Genomic DNA, 25,575 nt, shown 5'->3' with positions numbered 1-25,575 from the left:
GCTATTCTCTGCACCAGTCTGTTAAATATCAGTTTTAAATCAATGGACAATTCCATTTTAAATGTCCAAACTTCCCACATTTCCAGAAGGCTCAATCCTCCACAATGTTCCCTCATTTACTCCAGTGCCCCTTTGCCCTCCAATCAGGTGCTGGTTTGTTCCTCCAACAAAAACCCAAACACATCTCAACGTTGGTACCTTCTGCTAATATGGAGTCACCTGCTGTCTTTCCATCTGAAATTGTCTGACTTCCCAGATTAATATTTCCACTGCTTTCTCAGACACTAAGTTACTTTGTCAGTCCTTTCACTGCTGGGTCCCTCAGCTCTGTATCCCTGAATCCTTGGAGCTGCTCCTTTCTGTTTTTCCAACTCATGGATCTCTTCCAGTTTACTGGCTAGAATTTTTATTTACACATAGACACTGTTTTAAGTTAATCCAGCATTAGTCAATCATATGCATGTAAGTGACAATTTCAAGTTCTGAAAACTACTTTCAAAGTCCTGCAGGAAATGCAGGAAAGTAAACAATTCTTGCTTTTCCAAAAATTCAAAGCAGAGGAAATAAAAACAATGTTATTAGCATTTAATCATGTCCATGAAACAATTATTTATATTCTAATAGTATTTCCACCCACCCATCACAAAACTTTCTTATGTTGAACATGGACTGAAATCCTATTCATTGGTTGGGAACATCTCCTTGAAGCAACTGGACAAATATATGGGTGAATTCCTTATCAACTTAAGTTAAACTGAAATAAGCAACTTTCAAACTGAAATAAGAGATTCTATACAGAGTTTTAGAGCAGTTTACCCACGCCTGTTTTAAACCAATTTACATTAAATTGGTGCAAATTTCTTATATGGACAAGCCTTTATTTTTGTCACTAGCACAAGCAGCTATAACTCAATATATTTTTATACAGCTTGTTTCAGAGTTTAACCACAGCTTTTGCTAAGGCCTGCAAACTTTGGTTACTTAGCAAGATATGGGACTGACTCATTGTTTACAATACAATAATCTACCATTTATCAATTATTGTTTCCCAAGAAAGAGAATTATTGTGCTGGGATGGACTCCACCTATCGAATACTGGTAAGAGCAACTGTGGACATTGTCTGGCTAACCCAACAAGGAGAGTTTTAAACAAGGTCTTATGAGGGATGGTGACAAAAAACTGGCCCATACGCATCTAGGCTCAAATAATTAAGACAAGGGGAAAGGGCTAAATTCTGGAGAAGGGACTAGAAACCACAACTGCAATAAAGACACACGAAGAAAAACAACAGAGGAAGTCTGCAAAATATCTTTGATGCCTGTATACCTATGCAAGGAGTATGAGGAACAAGCAGGATGAAGTGGAAGTCATGATATATGAAGAAAATTATGACTTAACTGGTGTTCCAGAGACTTGGTGGGACAATTTCCATTATTGGAGGACCAACATTGAGGCATATGGCTTGCTTCAGAAGGATAGGTATGGAAATAAAGGAGAAGGCATTGCACTGTATGTCAAGAATGTATACACTTGTTCTAAGGTCCTAGAGCTGAGGTGGGCAAACTATGGCCTGCAGGCCACAGCCGGCCCATGGGACCGTCCTGCCCGGCCCCCGAGCTCCTGGCCCGGGAGGCTAGCCGCGGCCCCTCCCCCGCTGTTCCCTCTCCCCCGCAGCGTCAGCTCGCTCACTCCACCGCTGGCAAAATGCTCTGGGCAGTGGGGCTCTGAGCTCCTGGTGCAGCACAGCTGCAGAGCCCGGCCTGACCCGGTCTCTGTGCTGCATGGTGGCGGCGGCATGGCCAGCTCCAGCTGGGCGGCGGCGGCTGTAGCGCCGCCAGTCATAGTGCCGCCAGCCACTAGTGCTCCAGGCAGCGCGGTAAGGGGGCACAGAGCAGGGGGGGTTGGATAGAGGACAGGGGAGTTTGGGGTGGTGGCCAGGGGGCAGGGTTGTGGATGGGGGGGAACAGGGGGTTGAACGGGGGCAGGGGTCCCGGGGGCAGTCAGGGGACAGGGAGAAGGGGTGGTTGGATGGGGCAGGGGTCCCGGGGGGGCCGACAAGAATGAAAAGAGGGGTTGGATGGGGCGGCGGGGGTCCGGGGGCAGTCAGGGGGCAGGGAGTGGCAGTGTGTGAATGGGGCAGTGGTCCTGGGGGTGGGGAGGCTATCAGGGAACGGGGGGGGTTGGATGGGGCAGGAGTCCCGGGGAGGGGAGAGATAGGCGATGGGGGCCGGGCCACGACCCCCGCCCCTAACTGGCCCTCCATACAATTTACAAAACCCGATGCAGCCCTCAGGCCAAAAAGTTTGCCCACCCCGTCCTAGAGGAAGTGAGCGGCAGACCTTCTGAGAATATCTGGGTGAGGATAAAAAGGGAAAGGAATAGTAGTGATATTATGGTGGGAGTCTACTATAGATCAAGAAGAGGAAGTAGATGACATTCGTCAAGCATGTAACAAGATTAGCTAGCACACATGAGCTAGTATTAATGGGAGATTTTAAACTTCCCTGATATTTGTTCAAGACTAACACATAATATGTCCTGCAAGTTTCTAGCTTGTGTAGGGGATATTCTGATTCAGAAAGTTGAGGAACCAACTAGGGGATCATCCATTTTGGATCTCATTTTGATCAACAGGGATGAATTAGTTGCAAATGCAAAGGTGGGTCAGGAACTTGGGAGGAAGTGATCATAATCTGATAGAATTCAAGATCCTAAGAAAGAGATGAGAACAGCAAAACACTGGACTTCAAAAAGGCAGATTTCAGCCATCTCAGAAAAATAGTAGGCATGGACCCATGAAGAGACCAATTAGGAAGAAAAGGCGTTCAAGGGGGCTGGCATTTCCTAAAAGATGTAATACTAGAGGCTCAACATCAAGCTATTCTGATGCAGAGGAGAGATAAGAAGAGCCACAGGAGACCAATGTGGTGGCACAAGGAGCTTTTTAGCTATCTAAAAACTTAACGGAATACATACAGGAAATGGGGCACATGGCCAAGGAAATATACATGGAAATAACAAAATCAGGAAAGCCAAGGCAAAGAATGAGTTACAACTGGCAAGATACAACAAGAAGGATTCGACAAATATGTCAGACAAAAAAGAAAGATCAGGGATTTGTGGTCTGCTGCTCAATGGAGAAAGTAAGCTGATAACAGAAGATGATAAGAAGGTGTAGCTGCTCAATGCCTACTTTGCTTCAGTCTTCAAACAAAAAATAACATGTGACTGGTATGTCTTGCGAAGTTATCATAGACAATAAAGGGGAAGTAATGCAGAACAAGATAAGTAAAGAACACATCAGAGATCTTCTAATTAATTTGAATGAATTCAAGGTAGCAGGGCCTGATGCTATTCATGTAAGGGTGATGAAGGAATTATCTGAAGAAATCTCAGAGCCACTGGCAATAATATTTGCAAACTCATGGATGACAGGAGAGGTCCCAGAAGACTGGGCTAACACATCTTTTAAAAGGGTAAAAGGAGGAGCCAGGGAACGATTGACCAGTCAGCCTGACCTTGATACCTAGGAAGCCGCGGCCAGCACATTGTTCACCCGCGCCGCTTCTCGCCGCCCCCATTGGCCCGGGACGGCGAACCGCGGCCAGTGGGGACCGCGATCGGCCGAACCTGCCACGTCAGCAGGTAAATAAACTGGCCCGGCCCGCCAGGGTGCTTACCCTGGCGAGCCGTGTGCCAAACATTGCCGACCCCTGTACTAGAGCAATGTATAAACTTAAAACATTCAATTTGCAAATATTGGAGGATGAAAGGGTGATCACTAGCAGCCAGCATGGATTTACTAAGAACAAATCATGCCAAACGAGCTTGATTTCCTTCTTTGACAAGGTAACTGGTTTGGTGGATGGGGGGAATACGGTGGACATAATATACCTGGACTTTAGCAAGACTTTTGACATAGTCCCACATGACATTCTCATAAGTGAGTTGGAGAAATGCAGGCTCGGTAGAACTACCATTATGTGGATACATAATTGGTTAAACAACCACAAACAAACTACTAATGGAATTATGTCAGACTGGAAGGAGGTCTCAAGTGGGGTTACACAGGGATGTGTTCTGGGTCCAGTATTATTTAATATCTTTATTAATGACCTGGATGTAGGAATAGAGAGCATACTAATTAAATTTGCAAAGACACAAAGCTGGAGGGTTGAGGGAGGGAATTGCAAACACTTTGGGATAGAGCTAAAATTAAAAGGGATCTTGCTAAATTGGAGAACTGGGCTATAGACAACAAAATGAAATTCAACAAAGATAAAGGTAAGGTGCTATACTTAGGGAAGAAAAATCTGATGCACAAATACAGAATGGGGGATAATTGGCTTGGCAGCAGCACAGCTGAGAAGGATCTGGGAGTTGTGGTGGATCACAACCTCAACACAAGTCAACATTGCAATGCTGTTGCAGAAAAAGCAAATATAATTTTGGGTTGCATTAACAGAGGCATAGCATGCAAGTCACAGGAGGTGATAGTACCACTCTACTCAGCACTGGTTAGGCCTCTGCTGGAGTCCAATTTTGGTCACCCGCCGCTGTATAGAACTGGTCAGTTCATAACTCTGAGGTTCTACTGTACTACACTTAGAAAGGAAAAAATCAAATGCACAGATACAATATGGGGAATAACTAGATAGGGAGTAGTACAGCTGAAAAGGATTTGGGGCTATAGTAAATCACAAACTGAAAATGAGCCAGCAACACGATGCAGCTGTGAAAAAGGTTAACATCGTTCTGGAGTGTATTTACAGGAGTGTTGTATGTAAGAGACAGGAGGTAAATTGATCCATTGCAGTTGGCACTGGTGAGGCCTCAGCTGGACTACTGTGTCCATTTCTGGGCACCATACTTTGACAAAGATGTGGATAAATTGGAGAGAGTCCAGAGGAGAGCAACAAAAATGATAAAAGGTTTTGAAAACCTGACCTATGAGAAAAAGTTTAAAAAACTACTGGGCATGGTTAGTCTTGAGAAAAGATGGCCAAGGCGGGGACCTAATAACAGTCTTATGTTAAGGGTTGTTATAAAGAGGATGGTTATCAATTGTTCTCCATGTCCACTGCAGGTAAGATAAGAAGTAATGGGCGTAATCTGCATTAAGGGAGATTTAGGTTAGAAAGTGTTTCCTAATACCTAACTATAAGGATAGTTAAATCCTGGAATAGATTTCCAAGGGAGGCTGTGGAATCCCCATCATTGGATTAGAGAACAGGTTAAACAAACACCTGTCAGGAGAGGTCTAGCTAGGTATATTTGGTCCTGCCTCAGTGCAAGGGAACGGACAAGATGACCTCTAGAGCTCCCTTCCAGCCCTGCATCTCTAATGATTTTGTAGGAGACTGAAGGGAATAGAGAATCAATGGGGAAGGGGAACAGAGGATCAGAGAGAAATGGGGAAGGACAAGGACTGGTGCATGGGGAAAATTAAAAATTTAAGTTAGTTCTTAATTACCGAATGAAACTGAATGACTGGGTAGAGTATGTTTTCAACAATATGGCCACTCTTTGTGATAATTTACTACAATGTTAGTAAAGGAAACACTGCTAGGTCTGTCTCCTAGATCAAAACCTACTCTTTTTTCCACTATACTAGAAGTAAAGGAACCAGACAATAGTGACAAGACACAATCATACTTTATAAAACAAAACAAAAAAACCCAAATTTTTAAATGTAAAAATTAAACTTAAGTATTTCAAAATATTTGCACTTTGTTTTAGTTTGACATTTAAAACTGTAAAGTGTACGCAGCTAAATCAAGGAACAGTTGCATAGGGTCACTGTCATGCTAAGATGAAAACAATGCATTTACAAACACAAGTAAACCATAATCCAAACAAATCAGTTTTAAAACTTGACTCAAAAAGGGATCAAAGAGGGTTTCTATTAAGGAAAGGGTGGACCTTCCTACCACGGCTTTTATTCACGTGCCTTAATAGTTGGCCTTTTTAATTATTTATTTATTTGGCATCCTACACTGCTCCCTTCATTTTCCCTCACTACCCCATAATTTTGAAGTTAAAGGAATGCTAAGGTTAAAAATCGTGGGTCTAATTTTTCATAGCCTTGCATCTTGTAGTCACTTATATCCATTGATTTTTAAGCCACAAGGAACCACTATGATCATGTAGCCCAATAATTCCTGCTCTGAAGGGAATTATTCTTCCCTACTATACAAGTTAACAAAACTGAGACCAATAAATGCGTTTTCCTTGGTTTACAAGTGCTAAATTGTGTTGAACATCATGCTAGTTAAAATGTGTTAGTTCTGTTAGTTCAAGTACATAAAAGGTTGTTACAAGGAGGAGGGAGAAAAATTGTTGTTCTTAACCTCTGAGGATAGGACAAGAAGCAATGGGCTTAAATTGCAGCAAGGGAGGTTTAAGTTGGACATTAGGAAAAACCTCCTAACTGTCAGAGTGTTTAAGCGCTGGAATAAATTGCCTAGGGAGGTTGTGGAATCTCCATCATTGGGGATTTTTAAGAGCAGGTTGGACAAACAGGGAATGGTCTAGGATGATCTAGATCAGAGGTGGGCAAACTACGGCCGGCGGGCCACATTCGGCCCACGGGACAGTCCTGCCTGGCGCCTGAGTCCCATCCAGGGAGGCTAGCCCCCAGCCCCTCCCCTACTATCCCCCTCCCCTGCAGCCTCAGCATGCCACGGCTCCCGTGCTCTGGCCTGCCGCTCCTGCCGGGCAGCACAGCAGAGTGGCTGCCTCCGGCATGGTAAGGGGGCGGGAAGTGGGGGGTCCCAGGGGCACTCAGGGGACAGGGAGCAGGGGGCAATTGGGTGGGGCAGAGGTTCTTGGGGGGGCGGTCAGTCAGGGATGGGGAATGGGGGCAGGGGTTGGAGAGGCGTGGGAGTCCCAGGGGGCTTGTCAGGGGGCAGAGGTGTGGATAAGGGTCGGGGCAGTCAGGGAGAAGGGGGGGTTGGCTAGGGGGTGGGGTCCCTGGGGGGCAGTTAGGGGCGGGGGGTCCCAGGTGGGGGCGGTCAGGGGACAAGGAGCATGGGGGGTTGGATGGGTCAGGAGTTCTGAGGGGGGCAGTTAGAGGGCAGGACATGGGAGGGGGCAGATAGGGGTGAGGGCCAGGCTGTTTGGGGAGGCACAGACTTCCCTACCCAGCCCTCCATACTGTTTTGCAACCCCGATGGGGCCCTTGGGCCAAAAAGTTTGCCCACCCCTGGTCTAGATAATACTTAGTCCTGCCATAAGAGCAGGGAACTGGACTAGATGACCGCTCGAGGTCCCTTCCAGTTCTATGATTCTATGGTACATTTTCCCCCAATGAAGATACAGCCAAAGTGATTAGAGAACAAATTGTATTTGTACTTGACAGCACTGCCATGTAATCAGTCCACTGTCTCCTCTGTTTCTGTGGGTCTTTTGAAACAGCAACAGGAGAAGGAAAAATGTTTTGAAAAACAGAAAAATGACTGTAAAACCACAACAATTTACAGGGAGCTGGGGAGAGGGGAGGGGCAGCTGTATTACCTGAAGCTACTCTGAACTCATTTTTAAGCTGACTGGATACCTAGTCCCTGATGTTCCTTTCATTCAAATATATTTAAACAAGAGACAACAGCCAATTTGAAACAAGGTGGCCATTGGTTCCATTATGCAAACGCTAACAGACGTATTGGAGCATAAGCTTTCATGAGTGAATACCCACTTCGTCAGACGCATGTCTATAAGGTGCCACAGGACTCTGTCGCTTTTTACGGATCCAGACTAACACGGCTACCCCTCGGATCCTTGACATTGTGCAAAGGCTGCTTTGTGTGTCCCATTGTGACAATATCATGTGTCAAGCCGTTTGCACTCTCCGCTCCCGTGTGGCACTGAGCGTCCCGCAGAGCGCCTGTTGTTCCCGTGGGAGAGCAGCAGAAACTTTTGTTGCAAGCGGCATTGCCATGGTGAAAGCCAGGGCTCCCTGGAGCCGGGATCAGAACAACCTGCCTTCCTGTGCCTATCCCCAGCGCACGGGGCGATGCGCTGGAAGTGGCTCCTTACCTCAGGGCATAGCAAGCGTCCGCTGTAAAGCCAACTCCCATAACTCCCCCTCCCCCGGGGAGCTGCCCCTTTCCGCCTGCCAACAGGAGCCGCCTTGCCAGGACAGCTTCCCCAGGCCCGGGGCCGGTGCGCTCACCAGAGCGTACGGGGAACAGTATCGCTTCCCCGCTGGGGCTAGCCAGGCGCTGAGGGGATGGATGGAGGGGGGCAGCGCCCTGCGCTTACCTCGGCGGCGGGGATGCGGAACGCCTGGCCGATCTGCTCGTACAGCTCCCGCACGCTGGCGAAGCCCCCGACGCGGCCGGTGGGGCTGCCGTGCGCCAGCTGCGTGTGGAAGAGCAGCCGGGCCCCGGGCTGGGCAGGAGGGGGCGGCGCGGCCGCAGCATCGCCTCCCGCGCGGGCCGCAGCCGCCTCCTCGCTCTCCACCAGCTTGGAGGTCTCCTTGGACTTGCCTTTCTTCTTGCCCAGCAGCCGCAGAGGCATGGTGCGCGCCCCAGCCGCCTCCCCGCAGCCGCCGCCGCCTGCCCGGGCTGGGGAACCTGCTGCTCCCCCCGGGCCGGACTCTGCCCCTGCCTCGGGCGCGCACTGAGACTGCCGGCTGGCACACCCATCCCCGGCCGCCAGGTGATGGCAGCCGCCGGCCAATGGCAGCCGCGCTCCCTGCCCCGGGCAGCGCCCTCGGCCCCCCTGCTCAGGCACAGGGCAAGCCCAGCGGGAGCAGCCTGGCCCAGTGCCCGGCGCCGCAGCGCGCCCCTGAGTGCGGGCTACACAGCCAGGGCCTTGCTCCTGCCTAGGGCAGCCGCAGCTGTTTAAAGGAATCCCGCCTTTAAGGACGTTGCAGGGGCGGGAATGAAGCTGTTAGGGCTGGGCTGTAGGGGCCTGCTCCAGCTCCCGCTCCCAGCCATGCGCTGCCTTGCGGGCACTAGTACGAGAACCATTGGGGTCGGTGCAGCAAGGGCCAGCGCAGTGATCTGCCCCACCTTTGGGACAATGGTGATCTGTCACTGACAGAGCCAGAATACCTGTCCCCTCCCTCGCTGTATGATACGAGGGAGGGGGCCCCACAAGGAAGGGGGCCCCTAAAAGTGGCAAACAAAATGTAAGGTATAACTAGGCAAGTGACATTTATTGACGCTATTGCACAATCCATGTCGGTTTTACTGACAAAACCGTGAAGTCATTATGATACATCATAATGCTATTGGCTACATCACTTGTCTGTCGGTCAGTTTCGAATTTTAGTTGGACCCATTCAAAGAATATGTATTTGCGTTCATAATGGTGGTCGGCAGATAAATGTTATTAATTTGGTTAGTTAATTTTTTATCGTTTGAAACGATTCGGAGCTAGTAAACGAAAGGCAGCAAAAGATGCCGAGAAGGAACTTGAGAAAATTCCAAAGTTGTCAACGTATTTTGCGCTGCAATCCAACATACAGGTACAAGCACATGAAGCGGACAGCGCTAGCAGCGACGAATCGTATCCAGAAGTATCCAGAAGTGCTTCAAGTGAGGTCGAAGGTGAAGCCAGTTGTTCTACCAAACAAACTGTGACAGATATTCCAGCTGCTGCCGGGAAAGAAGTATCTGAATCTGAACCACTGACTGATGATCCAGGAGATTGGCCGTCTATAATATCGGACAGGCAAGTGTGTGACATTGTTGCACGTGGCCCACCGCAGCAGAATGAAAGTTACGAATTTCCATTTAACGAGGAAAGACGGAGGTTCACAAGTACTCATTTCTATCGAACCATGGCAAATTGCGAGAAAATAAGACGTTCAGGGTTAATGTACTCAGTTCAGAAACATGCCATTTTTTGTTTTTGTTGTAAATTATTTGGCACTGGCGACATACCGCTACGTCGTGGAACATCTGCTTGGAAAGCACTGTCAAAAAGACTTCAGCAGCATGAAACAGGCAAAGGTCATCAAGACTGTATGGTGAAATGGTTTGACCTTCGGTCAGGCATAGTAAACCGTACATCTATTGACCAACTCGAATTGCAGGCTTTTCTGAAAGAAAGAGATTTCTGGAGAAATGTTGTCAAACACATGGTTGATGTTGTTATTTTCTTGTCCGAAAGAAACTTGGCATTTCGAGGAAGTAATGAAAAGCTTGGCGATCCTTCGAATGGCAACTTTTTGGGACTGTTTGAATTGCTTGCAAAGTAAGATACTGTTCTCAGCGAACTTTTACAGAGGATTAAGAAGGCAGAGACACATGTTCAGTACCTCAGTCCACAGATCCAAAATGATATTCGTGAAGCGTTTGTTGGTTTTCTTAATGTTCATGATACAACTGGCGAGGGCTTATTGGAAGCGTTTCTTGAAAAGGCAAACAACTTAGGAATAGACATTGCTGACATGAGAGGCCAAGCTTATGATAACGGCGCAAATATGAGAGGAAAGAATAAAGGAGTTCAAGCCCGCATGCTAGAAATAAATGACCGTGCCTTGTATGTACCATGTGGAGCTCACACTTGGAATCTTGTGATCTCAGATGCGGCAAAGTCATCGAAATATGCCGTTGACTTTTTCGGTCTGATTAACAGAATATACGTTATCTTTTCTTCTTCACCTTCACGTTGGGATATACTTCAAGAACATATGCCAATATCTGTTAAAGGGTTATCGGACACTCGTTGGGAGTCGAGAATTGATGCTGTGAAGCCATTGTGTTATCACCTTGAAGAATTGTGCAATGCTTTGTCATCTTTGCAAGAATATGCGCTTGAAAAGAAAGATGGCAATACAGCAACAGAAGCCGGTGCACTTTTAGACCATGTTACTTCATGGCCTTTTGTTCTGACTGTGTACATGTGGTACGATATACTATTTCACGTCAATAAAACCAGCAAATTAATTCAGTCACCAGATGTGTCAATTGACGTACTGCAGGCAGAAGTCGGTGCTACAAAGAAGTTTTTGGAAGACTATCGAAATACAGGATATATTTCTGTGGTCACAAATGCACGTGAAATAGCAGAGCATATGGGTATTGAGCAGGTGTTTCCAGAAACCAGGGTGCGACGTAAGAAGAGAATGTTTGATTACGAATGCGCTGATGATTCGAGTTGGCTTTCTGCCAAAGAAAAATTCAAATCGCAGTTCTTTCTTGTTCTCACTGATCAGGCCATATCTTCTGTTTCGTCGCGATTTGACCAACTCGTGGAGTGGTATAAGTTGTTTGGATTTCTGTACAACGCTAACAGCCTGAAGCAGTGTCACAGAGAAAATGAACTGGAGAATCACAGCAAAATTTTTGAAAGAAAAATGGGAGACATTGATGCCAACGAACTCATAATGGAATTGAATCGTTTTATTTATGTCATCGAGAAAGAGAGAGGATTTGTCAGGGCAAACAATTTTTTAACGTACATATACAAGAACAGCCTTCAGGAGATATATCCGAATCTTTGCATTTGCATCAGAATTCTTCTGACCACACCAGTTACTGTCGCTGGTGCTGAAAGGAGCTTCAGCAGAATGAAACTGATTAAGAATATCCTGCGCTCAACCATGACAGATGACAGGCTTTCTGCGCTTGCAGTTATCTCAATCAAAAACAAGATTGCCAGATCTCTGGACTATGACGCATTGATTGACCAATTTGCGGGGAACAAGGCTTGAAAGAAGCGCTTTGCGTAAATACGGAATACATGTACACTGTAGGCCTATGTATACATAATATGAACCCTGTATATTGTATAAAATAAATACCGCATTCCAGTTTCTGCATTGTAAGGGGCCCCGCCCGGGCATATGTAAGGAGGGGGCCACGTTCTTTGTTGCTACGGCCCTGGCTGTATCCCCTTCACCGAGGAGTAAGTTACAACAGGTCATTTGCAGTAGAGGACACAGATGTGCAGGAAAAGCACAGATACAAATAGGAAGAATGGAGGGTGGCTGACATGAGGAGAACTCAGAATAAGGGGATGAAATCAGGAAAGAGAACATGAATGCTAGATATCATTCATAAATAAGACTTCCGGTCAAAGATCTGTTATAGTATTAAAGTTTCCAAAAGGAAGCAATGTAAAGCTTCTTTGCTTGGGATATTTAAAACAAGACTGCATCATTACAACATAGTCAATGTACAAAAAAAATATAATCACAATTCTGCAGTGGCTGAAGGATGGACCATAGCTTGTAATAATGAAGATTTTTTTCCATCCCTACATTCTGAAGCCACGATTAAACTGTACAGTGTATCAAGCCAGTTAGCCAAGTGCTTGTGGTTCCCATTTCAAAAGCAAGATACTAAATATTGATCAAAATAGATCTGTATCCAGGATACCATAAGACAAAAAATAGCGCAGAAAAGGATTCTTACCAATCCTCATTTATATAAAGTAATTCAACCGCAACTGTATGTAATGTGACTATAATTCTTTCAAAGGTCACTAACCCTAACTTCTTAAGCAAAGCTTTAGAGGCTTTTTAATGGCACCTGTTCCTTACCAACAATGGAATTAAAACCTTAAATTTATACATAATTTAAGAATATATTATCCAATATTTTTACCAAGACAAAAAGTTAACCTTCATTATTTATACAATGGGTTTGTTGAGTGCAATAAATGTGCTAGAAAGTATCGATTTTATACATTCCTCCAGTATAAAAAGTTTTTTTTCTTTCATTTACACCAGAATAACTCCAACTTCAATGGAGTTACTCCTGATTTACACTGGTGTAAGGGACTCTCGTCCCAAGGGTGCACAACAGTGGAACACATGCAGCAGCATCCCACACTCCATGGGAATTCTCAGTGTAAGATAACGTGGAGAGGCAGCATTAACTTACACCAGTTCCCCCAGCACTCAGTAACCACCTGCCTCCCCACCCCTGAGGGAAAACAGGATATCTGGGAAGTGGCAGCACCCATAGCCAGGTGCACATAAGGAAGTGGTTACACAGGATCTCTATACAGATGACATCCAGAGGTAGCAGATCTTAGAAGAGATACATATTGTTGGTGCTAAATCCTTTGCCAATTCCATGGGGACAAACAACAATCCCCGATGGCATGCTCAGTCAGAAACTCCATGCTGGGCTGTCCTGTAATGGCTCAAAAATGGGAGTGCCAACCTTAGGGCAGACTGTTAAGAAGCAGGGCACAAACCCCAAATTGGTTGAGAGTTCTATAGACTTAGATTTCACCAACCAATTAAGTGTAAACTCCTCAAGCACTAACAGCCTTAACATGGAGTCACAAACAGTCCCCTTGGATATCCTGATCTCTCTTGCCACCCAGGTGAGCCTACATTTGTGATAGATGGTCCCTTACACCAAAGATCACAGCAATGTTCAGGTTACTCCCAGTCCCAAAGGACTGGTCACTTACCACAGGTCAGTTGTAACTTGTCTTTTGTGTGAGAGCTAACACTTGTAACCAATTCTATAATAAACTGACTAAAGATTTATTAACTAGGAAAAGGAAATAAGAGTTATTTACAGGGTTTAAAGCAGGTAAACGTATATACACATAAATGAGTTCCAGTCTGAAGTTTCAAAAAGTAATAGAAGCTTCTATAATAAGCAAGCTCTATATGTCCTTTAGGGCTAAGCACTGGAGATCTTTTTCTTATACCAAGTAATCCTTGTCCCCCAGAGTTGAAGCAACATAAAAACCCTCCTTGTTGGGGGGTTTTATTCCCTTCTGCCATTCTGCTTTGAGCTACAAACTCAGCTGATGGGAGAAAATCACTTGCAAGACTCATCTTCATGGACGGAGGTGAGTAAACAACAAAGTCTTTTGTCCTCTTTAATGTTCCACTCTAGTCTGTCTGGTGTGGATGGGCCTTCCCTGTCAACACCTTATGCTGGAGATCAGCACTTTACACTAGTTAATGTCTCTCTCCTGTCTAATGATATCCAGTTACAGAAGCTTACAGTGAAAACACTCAAATATTACTTTATAATATGGCATACAGATGTTGTGAGATTAATGCATGTAGCAACTTACAACCATTCCATAAAGTTAAAACACATAATTCTAGTACCAATTTTAACAATATTACCCCCCACTGGTTATCAAGAAGCTGAAAAAGGAAATCACCCAGGGCCCTGTATTGCATTCCAGTTCTCTGGCTCCCAAGCAGCAAACCGGTTCAGTAACGTGAGAAATTACGTAGAAACGCCTCGTTCTTTTTGCTGATCCAGACGAACACACGGCTACCGCTCTGAAACTAGAAACTCTGCTCACACAGGTGAGCCAGACTTATTTCAGCTATGTATTTGTCAGTATTCAAATGAGACATGGGTACTTTAGAATGAGCTGGCACCTGGTATGCCAACATCACACTTTACAACTTATATCTCATGGCGTTTCCACTCCCTTGCAGGGGAATAACCCATATAGGGGCCAATTTGTCCCTGAGCAATTTGCATTTTTGACACACTATAAAATGAAAAGATTCAACTCTATCAGATTTTTAAAAAGTGAAACAATCTGGATCCTTCCTGACTAGTATGTAATACATTTCATTGGAGATTCTGTTCAAATAAGCATTCAGCAAGCTGTACACTATATATTCTTGAAACTTTTGATTTCAGAACGGAGTGCTCTCATTAATTTTCTAGTACTTCCCAGTAATCAAAAATACCACAAGATAAATCAAGAGCTCTATTTTGATACTTCTCTTTTCAGTCCTGACTGAAACCAGAAAGTTCAGAGGCAGACACTTCTTTTCCTTTTTTCTTTCTAATTAAAGCTGATTTTTTTAAAAACAAAAATAGTTTGGATTCCTTTTTATATTTTTTTTATCTGAACCACTATGACAGTCTGAAGCTAGGGAACCTTGAAATTACATTGATTATTAAAAAGAAGAACAGGAGTACTTGTGGCACCTTAGAGACTAACAAATTTATTAGAGCATAAGCTTTCGTGGACTACAGCCCACTTCTTCGGATGCAGAAGTGGGCTGTAGTCCACGAAAGCTTATGCTCTAATAAATTTGTTAGTCTCTAAGGTGCCACAAGTACTCCTGTTCTTCTTTTTGCGGATACAGACTAACACGGCTGCTACTCTGAAACCATTGATTATTAAACATCCCTTTCTTTAGTCCATTTTTTAATACTTGAGATCCTATACAAGGAATGTCTAAGCACTGTATTATCACAAAATTTAGCACATTAACTAAATTCTCTTCCACTGCTCTCCTCCTTCCATTACACTAATCCTCCTTCCCTTTCCATAATTTCACATTCTCCTCCTTGTTCTGTATAAAAATACACTTTCTATAACAAATTATAATTTAAGAATTTGGAACGAGAAATAATTAGAAAAATTCAGTTGAGTCCAGTTATAGGCTGATAATTAGCTGTTCTAATGTTGTAATTGATAGGAACCTTCTGCCCTTTTCTACACCATTCCCAAATCACTTGAGTGATGTGCATGCACTGCTCATGATTTGGCAATGCTGTTTGATAAATTTTGCATGTGTGGCCTTAGATGTGTCTGGCAGTTCCTCTCTAGAGTTCCCTCCTTATTCAAACATTCTCACTCCAGCCCCCCCCCCCCCCCCCATTCTTCAGGTTTTCCCTGACACCTGTCCATCCCTATAACCCTTCAAGCTCCATTCAGGAATACAACAACTTGGAGGCCCTGGGCTTCAAAGGAGCAGCCTTGAATATGCAACCAGGACATGCACTGAAGACAAAAGTAAATGAAATGAATCACAGTCATGATGAGTGTGCACAAAGAGATATGGTGGAAAGGTGAGAGAGAGGCAATTATTGGGAAACCTTGAAAATACTGGGGGAGCAAGAAAGCAATGACCTAGAGGTGCTTGTATCACAGCTTTGTCACAGGCAGAAGGAGGAATGCCAATAGGAGGGGAATGAGTGCACCTAATATCAAAGGAACGGTGCACTACACATGCAAAAGGATGTCAGGTTGCTGCTCTGGAACATAGCTGCAACTGGCTAACACTAAGGGTATGTCTACTCTGCAATTAAAACCACACGGCTTGCCCATGCCAGCTGATTCAGGCTCGTGGCACTGGGCCTGCAAAGCTCTTTAATTGTGGTGTAGACATTTGGGCTTGCCCTGGTACCCGGGCTCTAGGACTCTGCGAGGTGGGAGGGTCCCGGAGCTTGGACTGAAGTCTGAGCTGGAACTTCTACACGGCAATCAGCTGGTTTGCGGCGTTCAGGAGGCAGGGGAGGGAGGGAGGAGGCTGCGCGCCAGGTCCTCGCTCCTCCTCCCAGCTTCCTGAATGCCACAAGACAGCTGATTGCCGCAGGCAGGAGGCGGGGGGAGCAGGGGGAAGGCGCTGATCTGGAGGGTCCACCAGCGGGTGGGAGGCGAGGAGGGGGGCATAGGGGAGCTGATAGGGGGGCTGCCAGCCTGTTTAATACCTGTATTAAATTGCTTGTTTAAAATTGTTTAAAATTTATATAATGTCTTTTGTCTGCCCCCCCCCCAAAAAAATTCCCTGGAACCTAATCCCCCCCCCATTTACTTTAATTCTTATGGGGAAATTGGATTCGCTTAACATCGTTTTGCTTAAAGTTGCATTTTTCAGAAACATAACTACAACGTTAAGTGAGGACTTACTGTACTTGAAAAATAAAGTGCTGCTCAATACATGTGAAAAGCTAGCAGAAACTGGCCCCTGGAGATTTATTTTCATCTTTGCATACACTGTTGCAAATGTTAAGTTGGCAAAGTTATAAAGTGTGAGGTGTGATGTAAATCAGGTGGGATGAAGTGGAGAAGGATTAAATGACTGTGGAGAATAATCTAGATCTTTTAACAATTAATTTCCAGACATTGGGATGTTTGGGTTTTTTAATGGGGTGGAATTTTTGTAAAGTAATATTTTATAAGGAATTAGCTGGACTCCATTGGAACTCACTTTTATCCTTACCTCTTACTGACTGAGGTGAGGGGGGAAGTTGTTTGTACTTTATGAGCACCAAAAGTTTAAATCAGGGGTCTCAAAGTTCCGGCCTGCGGGCCATCTGCGGCCCGAGAACCTCCCCACTGCGGCCAGGTCCATCCCTAGCTATTCTGGGGCCCTACACAGCCCCCCCATGGGAGTGTGGGGCCCCAGGCCTCCGCAGGGGTGGGGGGGCGGCTGGCTTGGGGAGCAGAGGGGAAACACCTCCCAGCACTTACCGGCAGCGCGGCTGGGGCCGGCTCCCTGCAATTCTCACCACCGGTGAGTGCAGGTCCGGCCCTGCTGCACTCTTCAGGGGAGCGGGGGCGGAGCAGGGGCGGGAAGAGGCGGGGCTTGGGCAGGGAAGGGGCAGGGCTTTGGGGAAGGGGTTGAGTGGGGGCGGGGCTAGGGCGGACCAAGGGCAGGAGGAGGCAAGGCTGGGGCGGAGCCGGGGCGGGGGCCATAGGGAAGAACCAGAGCAGGGGCTGGAGCAGCACGCAGCTGCGCAGGGCACCAGGAAATTTGGTTACCCCAAGTTTCCTGGTGCCCTACGCAGCTGCGTACTTTGCGTATGGGTAAGGATGGCCCTGACTGCGGCCTACTGAGGAAAGACACAGGCAGACACGCTGCTGGCAATGTCTGGTGCAGGCGCAGCCCCCCGCAGCTCCCATTGGCTGGGGGAGAGGGACAGAGATACCATCACTAGTGGCCGGGCAGAGTCAGCCATGGAGGCAGCAACACTTTTTTCCACAATGAACAGGAGCGCCACCAGCTTTTCTGACGCCCGAGGCAGTGGAAGGTCCCGCCCTGAAATGCCGCCCCCCACAGAGGTGACAGAAGGTCCCACCGCCGAAAAAACACCGCGGTTGCCGCCCCCCAAATTGTAGTGCCCTAGGCGACTGCCTAGGTCACCTAATGGGTTGCGCCAGCCCTGACAATGAATATAAACAAGTCAAAATACCAAACACAAACTGATGCACACCTTGCTGCAATCCTGAAGGTTTCAACTGCTCAGTCACTGAGGCCAAACATCAACAAACTGACAGAACTGAAGCGTTGCCAGGTTCTGGCAAACACTAAAAGCTCTCTGGCAGGCAAAGAATTGCATAATGTTGTATGACAATTTTATTATTTATAAGAAATTCGAAATAAAAAATACAATATGAACGTTTTCTTTTCTGAACACCATCTTCAGTGACATTATTGGAACTCTGGGGGGATTCGAGGACTGGCACTGGCCCTAAGTTAAATTGAGTTTGAGACCGCTGGTTTAAATCAAAGGTCAACAAAAGAGGAGCCCTGCTCTGACAAATCTTGTGAAATCTATGAAAGTAGGGCTCTGCCTTGCAAGACTTTAACAAGAGGTACGAGTGGGGAATTATACCTGGATAAAACTAAGTGAGTTTCTGCTTTTCCTTGTCTTTTTCTCACACACACACACACTCTCTCTCTCTCTCTCTCTCTCTCTCTCTCTCTCATTACAGATTTTTCCCAGTCTCCAGAACCTGATCTCTTGCACCTCATTCATTTCTCCATCCCCATGAGTTCCCTCTCACTACATCTGCCTTTTTCCATGCTCTCCTTCACTATGGTGATGCTATCTTTGGCCACAGCCATGCTGTCCTTGGTCAATGTCACCATCTCCTGGGAGAGCTGCATTTCTTTCTCCCTCTGGGTCTTCCTCTGAGCCAGCCAGGTTTTTCGCTATGAATGCCATAGGTTCTGAAAAAAGTTTGTCCTGAATCTTCCTTTATCTCCCCCTCAGGTTGCCCAGCCTGTCAGCAGTAGATAGAGTCCCTGTCCTTGATGGTCTGGCTGTTACTGGTGCTGCGGTGAGACTAAGGGAAAAAAAGAAATTGTTTATAGTTCACATCCCAGACAAGTCATGATTGCTTTTAGTATTATGTATATGTGACCTTACCTCCCTGAAACTCTTCCCATTCTTGCAGGAACTTCAGAGACAGTCAGGGGTCTGTGTGTATGGAAGGTGCCGGGTGCATTTGGATTTCAGTCAGGGCCGGCTCCAGGCACCATCTTGCCAAGCAGGTGCTTGGGGCAGCCACTCCAGAGAGGGGTGGCAGGTCCAGCTATTCGGCGGCAATTCGGCGGATGGTCCCTCACTCCCGCTCGGAGCGAAGGACCTCCGGCTGAATTGCCGCCGCAGATCACGATCGCGGCTTTTATTTTATTTTATTTTTTTCTGCCGCTTGGGGCAAAAACCCTGGAGCCAGCCTTGATTTCAGTCTACTGTATTTGCATTCATGCTGTCAGGGATGGGGCGTGGTTGGTGCTATATGTTTCAGGTTTCTTTTTTCATCTTTGTTTGTGAGGTGGAGGTGCTACTGTGGTGTCAGAGGTGTAAGGCAGAGATAATAAGGGGCAAGCTGGATAGCAATTCCCTCTACATTCCCTTTAGACTGTCCTCACTCTCAATAACCTTTCGCTGAGGCTGGTCACTAGGAGACAGAAAATGGTCTCATTCAAAAAGGCAAAGGGCAGATCAGGGAGATATGTTGTGAAGCTATTCTATTCACCAGGATGGTCCCCCGAGAAGCGCTGCAGGAGTGGACGGGACTTACAAGCTATACGGGGGATGGGTGGCCCGCCTGAGCATCCCTATAACATGAGAAACAAAATCAAGCTGTTTTTCAGTGTTAAGTTCTGCTATATCTCCCCTGCAGACACAGGGAAAGTGAAGAGAAAAATAGGTAGGAACTTACAGTGATTGTCAGATACTATGAAAGTTACAGCCATTTGTACCTCAGCATGGAACAGTATTGTTTGTGCCTTGACTGGGCATGCAATGGGCAGTTATATCTCATGAAAACTAACCAAATTTATTTTCCTGTAAGCACTGTTTCAATAAACTGTTGAATTTCGCACAAATGAATGCTTTTGGTTTTCAAATCTACCACAGGACAGGATGAAGAGGACCAATGGTACAGACTGCAACTGCGCCATATTGAAGCAAAATGGCGGGCCGGAAAGACGGGGCCTTCTAGCTCACATCTGCAACAATAATAAATTGTAAAAATAGATACTTACATGCCATCTCCTACAGGAGATTTGACTCTTTGGCCTTGGCCCAGGTTTTTACTAGGAGTCGGGCTTAGCTGAAGCAGAACAGAAATCAGTGTTTGTTGTATCAGGGCAGAACTGGGGCTGGCTTTCCAGTTGGCTGTCATCAGAGTCCTGAGTCACAAAAAGATCCTAGCTCAGGGGCAGCTCTTCTCTGGAAGCCTCCTGCTTACCCTCTGATAAGCAAACCTAGTCCACTTTGCAAGAGGATTCCAGAGTTCCCAATAAATGTGGACTTAGTGCAAGTAATGGGTTGTATTGTGTGGACATGTGGTCAAACTGGATTAACTTGATTTGATCTGGTTTAAAACCCCCATGTAGACAAGCCCCATGAAAGGGGTTGTCAGAAGCTAGGCAGCTGGTAGTGGGGAGCCACCTAACCATTTCACTCCTGGCTAGCTTAGGAGAGGGGCTTAGGCATCTAAGTCACTCACCTGGTACATGTGGCTGACAGGCTAGAGATAGGGATCTTCAGCCATGAACCTTCTCCCAGACTTCAGTACCTAAGCCAGCTCAGCTACTTAGAGATTTTTTCAGCTTCTAAGGCATGGGCTACCTACCTACCTCCAGCTCAAGCTCTGTATCTCCCTCACGCTCACCCTACATTACCCTGAACTCCTGGCTGTCTTTGTGCAGGTGCTGTCACTCCACCTATTGGTAGCCTACATCTGGCCCTCCTTCTGCAGGGTCTGACTGGTACTAGGTCTTAGATGTGCTCAAAGTGCACTTATGGGATCAGGACCTGCTGTTGAGATAGATGTTTCTGTACCTAGTTTTAAAAATCGGCTTTAGGGTCTCCAGAGCTTTGGTTTGAGATAGGGCTCCAAGCAACATGTTAGCTTTAGGATCACAGCAGCACTTACGCAGACATGTAGGCACCTGAAGGACTTGAGCAGTTGGGTGAGGGTGTTTGAGGAGTCACCTGAACTTTGGCTTTGAAAATTTCAGTGGTACCTGCATGGTCGAATTAAGCACCTATCTGCCTCTTTAAGTGCCTAAATTCCTTTAGGAATCTGGCCCTGAGTCCTATTGACTTTCAATGAGATATAAGCACCTAAGGGCTTCTTTACACTTATAGCTGCACCACTATAGCACTTCAGCGTAGATGCTACCTATGCCAAAGGGAGAATCCTCCCATTGGTTTATGTAGGTAATCCACCTTCTCAAGAGATGGTAGAATTCTTCTGTCAACCTAGCGCTGTCTACAAAGGGACTTAGGTTGGTTTAACTTTTCACACCCCTGACCGACACAGTTAAACCCATCTAACTTTCTAGTGTAGACTAGGCCTTAGTCCCTTCTGGAAAAAAAAATGGAACTCGGCCAGATTTTTAAAAAAGGATTTAGGCGCCTAAACCAGCAGCAAGGTTCCGAGAAGAATTTTCACGAGTGCCCAGGTGCCTGACTCCTATTGATTTCAATGGGAGTGAGGCATCTAGATGCTTTTGAAAATCCCATTAGGCACCTGGCTGCTGGTTTAGGCACCTAAATCCCTTAACATATCTAGTCCTTAGGCACTTTTGAAAGTTTTATCTGTTATCTATACAAAGTGTCTAATTCCTTTTTGAATCCTGCTAAACTCATCTCCTCACCAATAGTAGTGGCAATGTGTTCCACAGGCTGGCTGCATTCTGTGAAAAAAATATTCCCTCCATAGAGAAAACTGTAAAATGTTTCAGAATGATGTGGCAGCTTTTTCTGTACTTTTAAGTTTTACACCACATTCAGAAATGGTGAAATAAAAGAACTAAGTTTTCTGTATGTGTAAGCATACACTTTTAGCAACTACTATGGAATTCTACTAATTCAGGCCTGCTACTCTTACCTGAAGTTGGATATTGAAAAATATCTGCAGTTATTCTAAGTATTGTAGCTACTTAGATTATGGGTGTCCAAGCCTTGGTTTCAAATGCTCAGCCCCATTTGCTCTTCGCAGAGTTTATGGCATGTGGTTATGGCAAAAAATAAAAAAAAGTTAAAAACAAGTTTATTAAAAAACACATGAGAAATGCCATACAGAACATACTGAAACTGGAAATCTTTTAAATGCATAAACACAATATATAAGGATAACAATAGGCATAAGCAGTAGGTAGTAGTTAATTTTAAAACTTTTTTTCCCTTTGTAGTATCACTCCAGCTACTGTTCAGGTTCCCTGTTTGTTCAGGACTGCAAATGAATATGATTTACACTATCAAACATGTCAACTGTATGAAAGAGAAACTGTAGTTAAAAAATTGACAGTATCTTGTAGGAATGCGTTCCTTTGAAAAATTGGAGTGGGATTCTTCTGTGCTAGGGCTCATTAAAAAAAGACTAACTAAATTAACCCCAATTCTCATAATCCACCCTTCTACAGAAAATCATTTATCTGACATTGCTAAACACCCTGTTATAACCTAAATTACCCAGAGCAGGTAACTAGTAGATTTCCACAGGTAAAAGAATGACTGCAAATAAGAGTAATATTTTCTTCTTATAAAGAAAAATAAATCTTCCCTTAAGAATGTCATTATTAAAGCACTGTGGCATGTTTTTAAAACCTAAGTTATGAAAGTAAGTCTGCAAGGCAATTATATGACCAAAACCATACTGCAACCAAGGGAACCAGCCCTATAGCATGTTATAATACTAGACTCAATTACTGAGGGCTCTCTCCTTCCCCTACATATGTTTTTTCACCTTAAGGGCTAGGTAACTCATGTTTCTATTCACAAAGGAACTTATCCAAGCTCACTGAATTGACGGAAAGACTTCCACCGGCTTAAATGAGCTTTGGATCAGGCCCAAAAAGTTTCCTCAAAATCCTTTAGCTGGGAGCTGGGCTTTGTCCCTTCTCTTTTATGGAAGTGGTAGATGGTTCAGCCCTTGAACTCTACAGATGTCCTGAGATATGCATGATCTTGAAATGTGTGAGTAAGCCAAGCGCCTTTATTTACACCGTTCCGTGGGCAACCATGGGTAGCCATGACAGCATGGCTCCTTCTGGAGCCAAAATACCATGTTGTCCTGAAATCCATCCCTAGGGAATGGGTATTACCACCAATTAGTAGTATTCCCCAGGTGGATTTCTGAAGGGAGCATGTCACAGAGTGGCTACACCTGTACTCCTTTCCCCAGAACCATGTGTTCTCTCCTAATGCTTCAGGGCAGTCCTCACAAAATCTGGGGCAGCTGGGAGCAGGCTCATGCTCTTTTGTGGGTTCAGAAGCTCTACAAACAGATTTAGCCTTTGCTTTGTGAAATGGAAGGTAGCATGTGGGCCTTCATATCTAAATGGTGTCAGTTAATGCTTTAGTCTCTTTAAATATCTGGATATTACATGAGCGTATTTCTACTATGAATTCTGATTTCTGATATTAGTGGGTAGCATCACATAGATAATCTAGAGATACATGAAATAAAGTACTTGGATGCTCAAGTACTTTATTAGAAATATGTGCATTGAGTTTTAGCAAAATGATTACATTTTACAGGTAAGCAAAATACTGAATAAACTCTCTGATTAGGAAGATCTAAAGTAATATACAGTGAGTGGTTTTCCCTGTATGTTTTACTGCAAGAGTCACCCATGTGACTTGTATTTAACCATTCTCTTCTCATGCAGCATTACAGTATTCTCTCCCTCCACCCCACAAAAAGAAAATGAATATTCCACAAATGGATATAGATTGCACTTTTACAGCATGAATTTGCCAGTCTTCTGCATTTTCAATGTCCTGCTGAAACAGTGTTAACACAGACCATTCCTTTATGAAACAGGAAGATTTCTCCTAAGTACTTCTTTTGATGCCGGAGGTATATTGTCTGGGAAATTTACTTCAAATTCTATAATTAAGTCGCCACGTTGGTCGGGATTTTTGGGAAATGGCAATCCATATCCTATAATTCTTCTCCTCATCCCAGGCTTTACAACCTCATTTATTGTCATAGGTATGGTTCTTCCTTCTATTGTTGGCACGGTGACCGAGCTGCCACATAAAGCCTAAAACAAATAGTTCATATCATGAGAAAGAGGCAACCATCAAAAGCTTATTTGTATTGAAATCTGAATTTTCAATTACAGAATTAGAAAAAAATGATATTGTGACTACATGGATTATTTTGCATAACTGAAGAGAACTGTCAAAACCGAAAGACAATAACTTATGTTGCTCCCTTTAAAAGGGGACGCTTGCTTTATTACCAATGTATCTCCAATATCAAACCAGTTATCAGTGCCCTAGAATGACATCTGAAGCAGTCATGAAAGGGTTTACTCCCTGGTGCCGCATCCTAAACTTCAGCAGATAACGCAGTGATTGGTACAAACAGAACAAATGCGCTCAGTACTCTCACTGTCTTCTGCTCATGAATTTGTACCAAACAAGCAGCATCTCTGCTGTCATTAGAAATTCAGAGTCCTAGCTCTACTGTGCTTAGCGCAGGGCCGGCTCCAGCATTTCTGCCGCCCCAAGCAAAAAAAAAAAAAAAAAAATGCCGTGATCGGTGGCAGCAGTTCAGCGGCAGGTCCTTCGCTCCTAGAGGGAGCGAGGGACCTGCCACTCCCGAATTGCCACAGGTGTCGCCCCTTTCCCTTGGCCGCCCCAAGCACCTGCTTGTTAAGCTGGTGCCTGGAGTCGGCCCTGGCTTAGCGTTACATAGAGTATACATTTATTTAAAGACTCTTGCAACACTTGTTTTGCTCATAATTTGCTTTTTAAAATTATTTTAGGGGTAGTATCTGACATTTAAATTGAATCTTTTTGATAGAGCTGGGCAAAACATTTTTGGCTAAGATTTTGGGGGTGGGGGGGGGGAGGGAGAAATGCATTTTTCAGTGTCCCAAAACAGTTTGCAAATTTGGATTGAATTCAATTAATAGTTTTGGCCAAGAAAAAAACCCTCAAACAATTTGAAATGTTTCATTTTGAAATGGTATTTTGAATTCAAATTTGGCCAACTAAAAAAAAAAAAGCAGAGGAGGTGGGGTTGGAAAACCACCTGAAATGGTTGACTCAAAACATTTTGTTTTGAATTGATCAGAACGTTTTTGTCAATTCAAAATGAACATTTTGAAAAAAGAAAAAAAAAGGTTTTGGTTTTAAATTAAATGGGATTTTCTCTTCCCTCCTGAATTTTTTGGTTTGATCGCCAAACCAAAAAAAAATCCATTATTTGTTCAGTCTGCTATCAATCTTCAAAGTGTCTTTTTACATGCACATTTGTGATGTTCAAATTAAAGCAAATACTAAAATACAAACCAAGGATTTACCTTCTCTATATCATCAAGATATAATTTCTTGGCAAAAACAAAAACAAACTAAGCACTTTGTTTTTTAACAGAGATAATTCCCACTAATCTCCTGTTTTATCTAAATATTTATACATTTATCACTGGACTTCTGGCCTGCAAGGATTGCTTTTGTTTTCCACCTACTCTATGTACTTAATGTGTGCTGACAAAAGTCAGTGTTATTTGGACTCAGTAGCAGAATTATGATATTTGTGCAGAAACCACATTACCCATCCTGTCATTACATACTGCTTTTCCTCTTGTATTATGTGATTCATCTCACGAAAAAGCATTTAAAACG

The 25,575-nt window shown here is 44.8% G+C and overlaps 2 protein-coding genes across 9 annotated transcripts in view; both read right to left on the bottom strand.

The window, feature by feature from the left end:
- The window catches only part of GIPC2 (GIPC PDZ domain containing family member 2), a 61,665-nt gene extending 53,009 nt beyond the window's left edge, over window positions 1-8,656 (bottom strand). Inside the window, exon 1 of the mRNA XM_005302373.5 lies at window positions 8,261-8,656. Coding sequence (XP_005302430.1) covers window positions 8,261-8,518 — 258 coding nt within the window. The 5' untranslated portion in view covers window positions 8,519-8,656. The remainder of the gene's footprint in view (window positions 1-8,260) is intronic.
- Window positions 8,657-21,968: 13,312 nt separating this feature from the next.
- DNAJB4 (DnaJ heat shock protein family (Hsp40) member B4) overlaps window positions 21,969-25,575 on the bottom strand; it is a 40,612-nt gene continuing 37,005 nt past the window's right edge. For all 8 annotated transcript variants that reach the window (XM_005302375.5, XM_065555515.1, XM_065555518.1 and 5 more), the window contains one exon: window positions 21,969-23,984. In XM_005302375.5, the coding sequence (XP_005302432.1) occupies window positions 23,751-23,984 (234 nt within the window). In that variant the 3' untranslated portion in view covers window positions 21,969-23,750. The remainder of the gene's footprint in view (window positions 23,985-25,575) is intronic.

The sequence above is a fragment of the Chrysemys picta genome, chromosome 8 (assembly GCF_011386835.1).
Source record: "Chrysemys picta bellii isolate R12L10 chromosome 8, ASM1138683v2, whole genome shotgun sequence".
NCBI lineage: Eukaryota > Metazoa > Chordata > Testudines > Emydidae > Chrysemys > Chrysemys picta.
The sequence above is the reverse complement of the archived record's forward strand: the minus strand, read 5'-3'. Positions and strand labels throughout refer to the sequence as shown.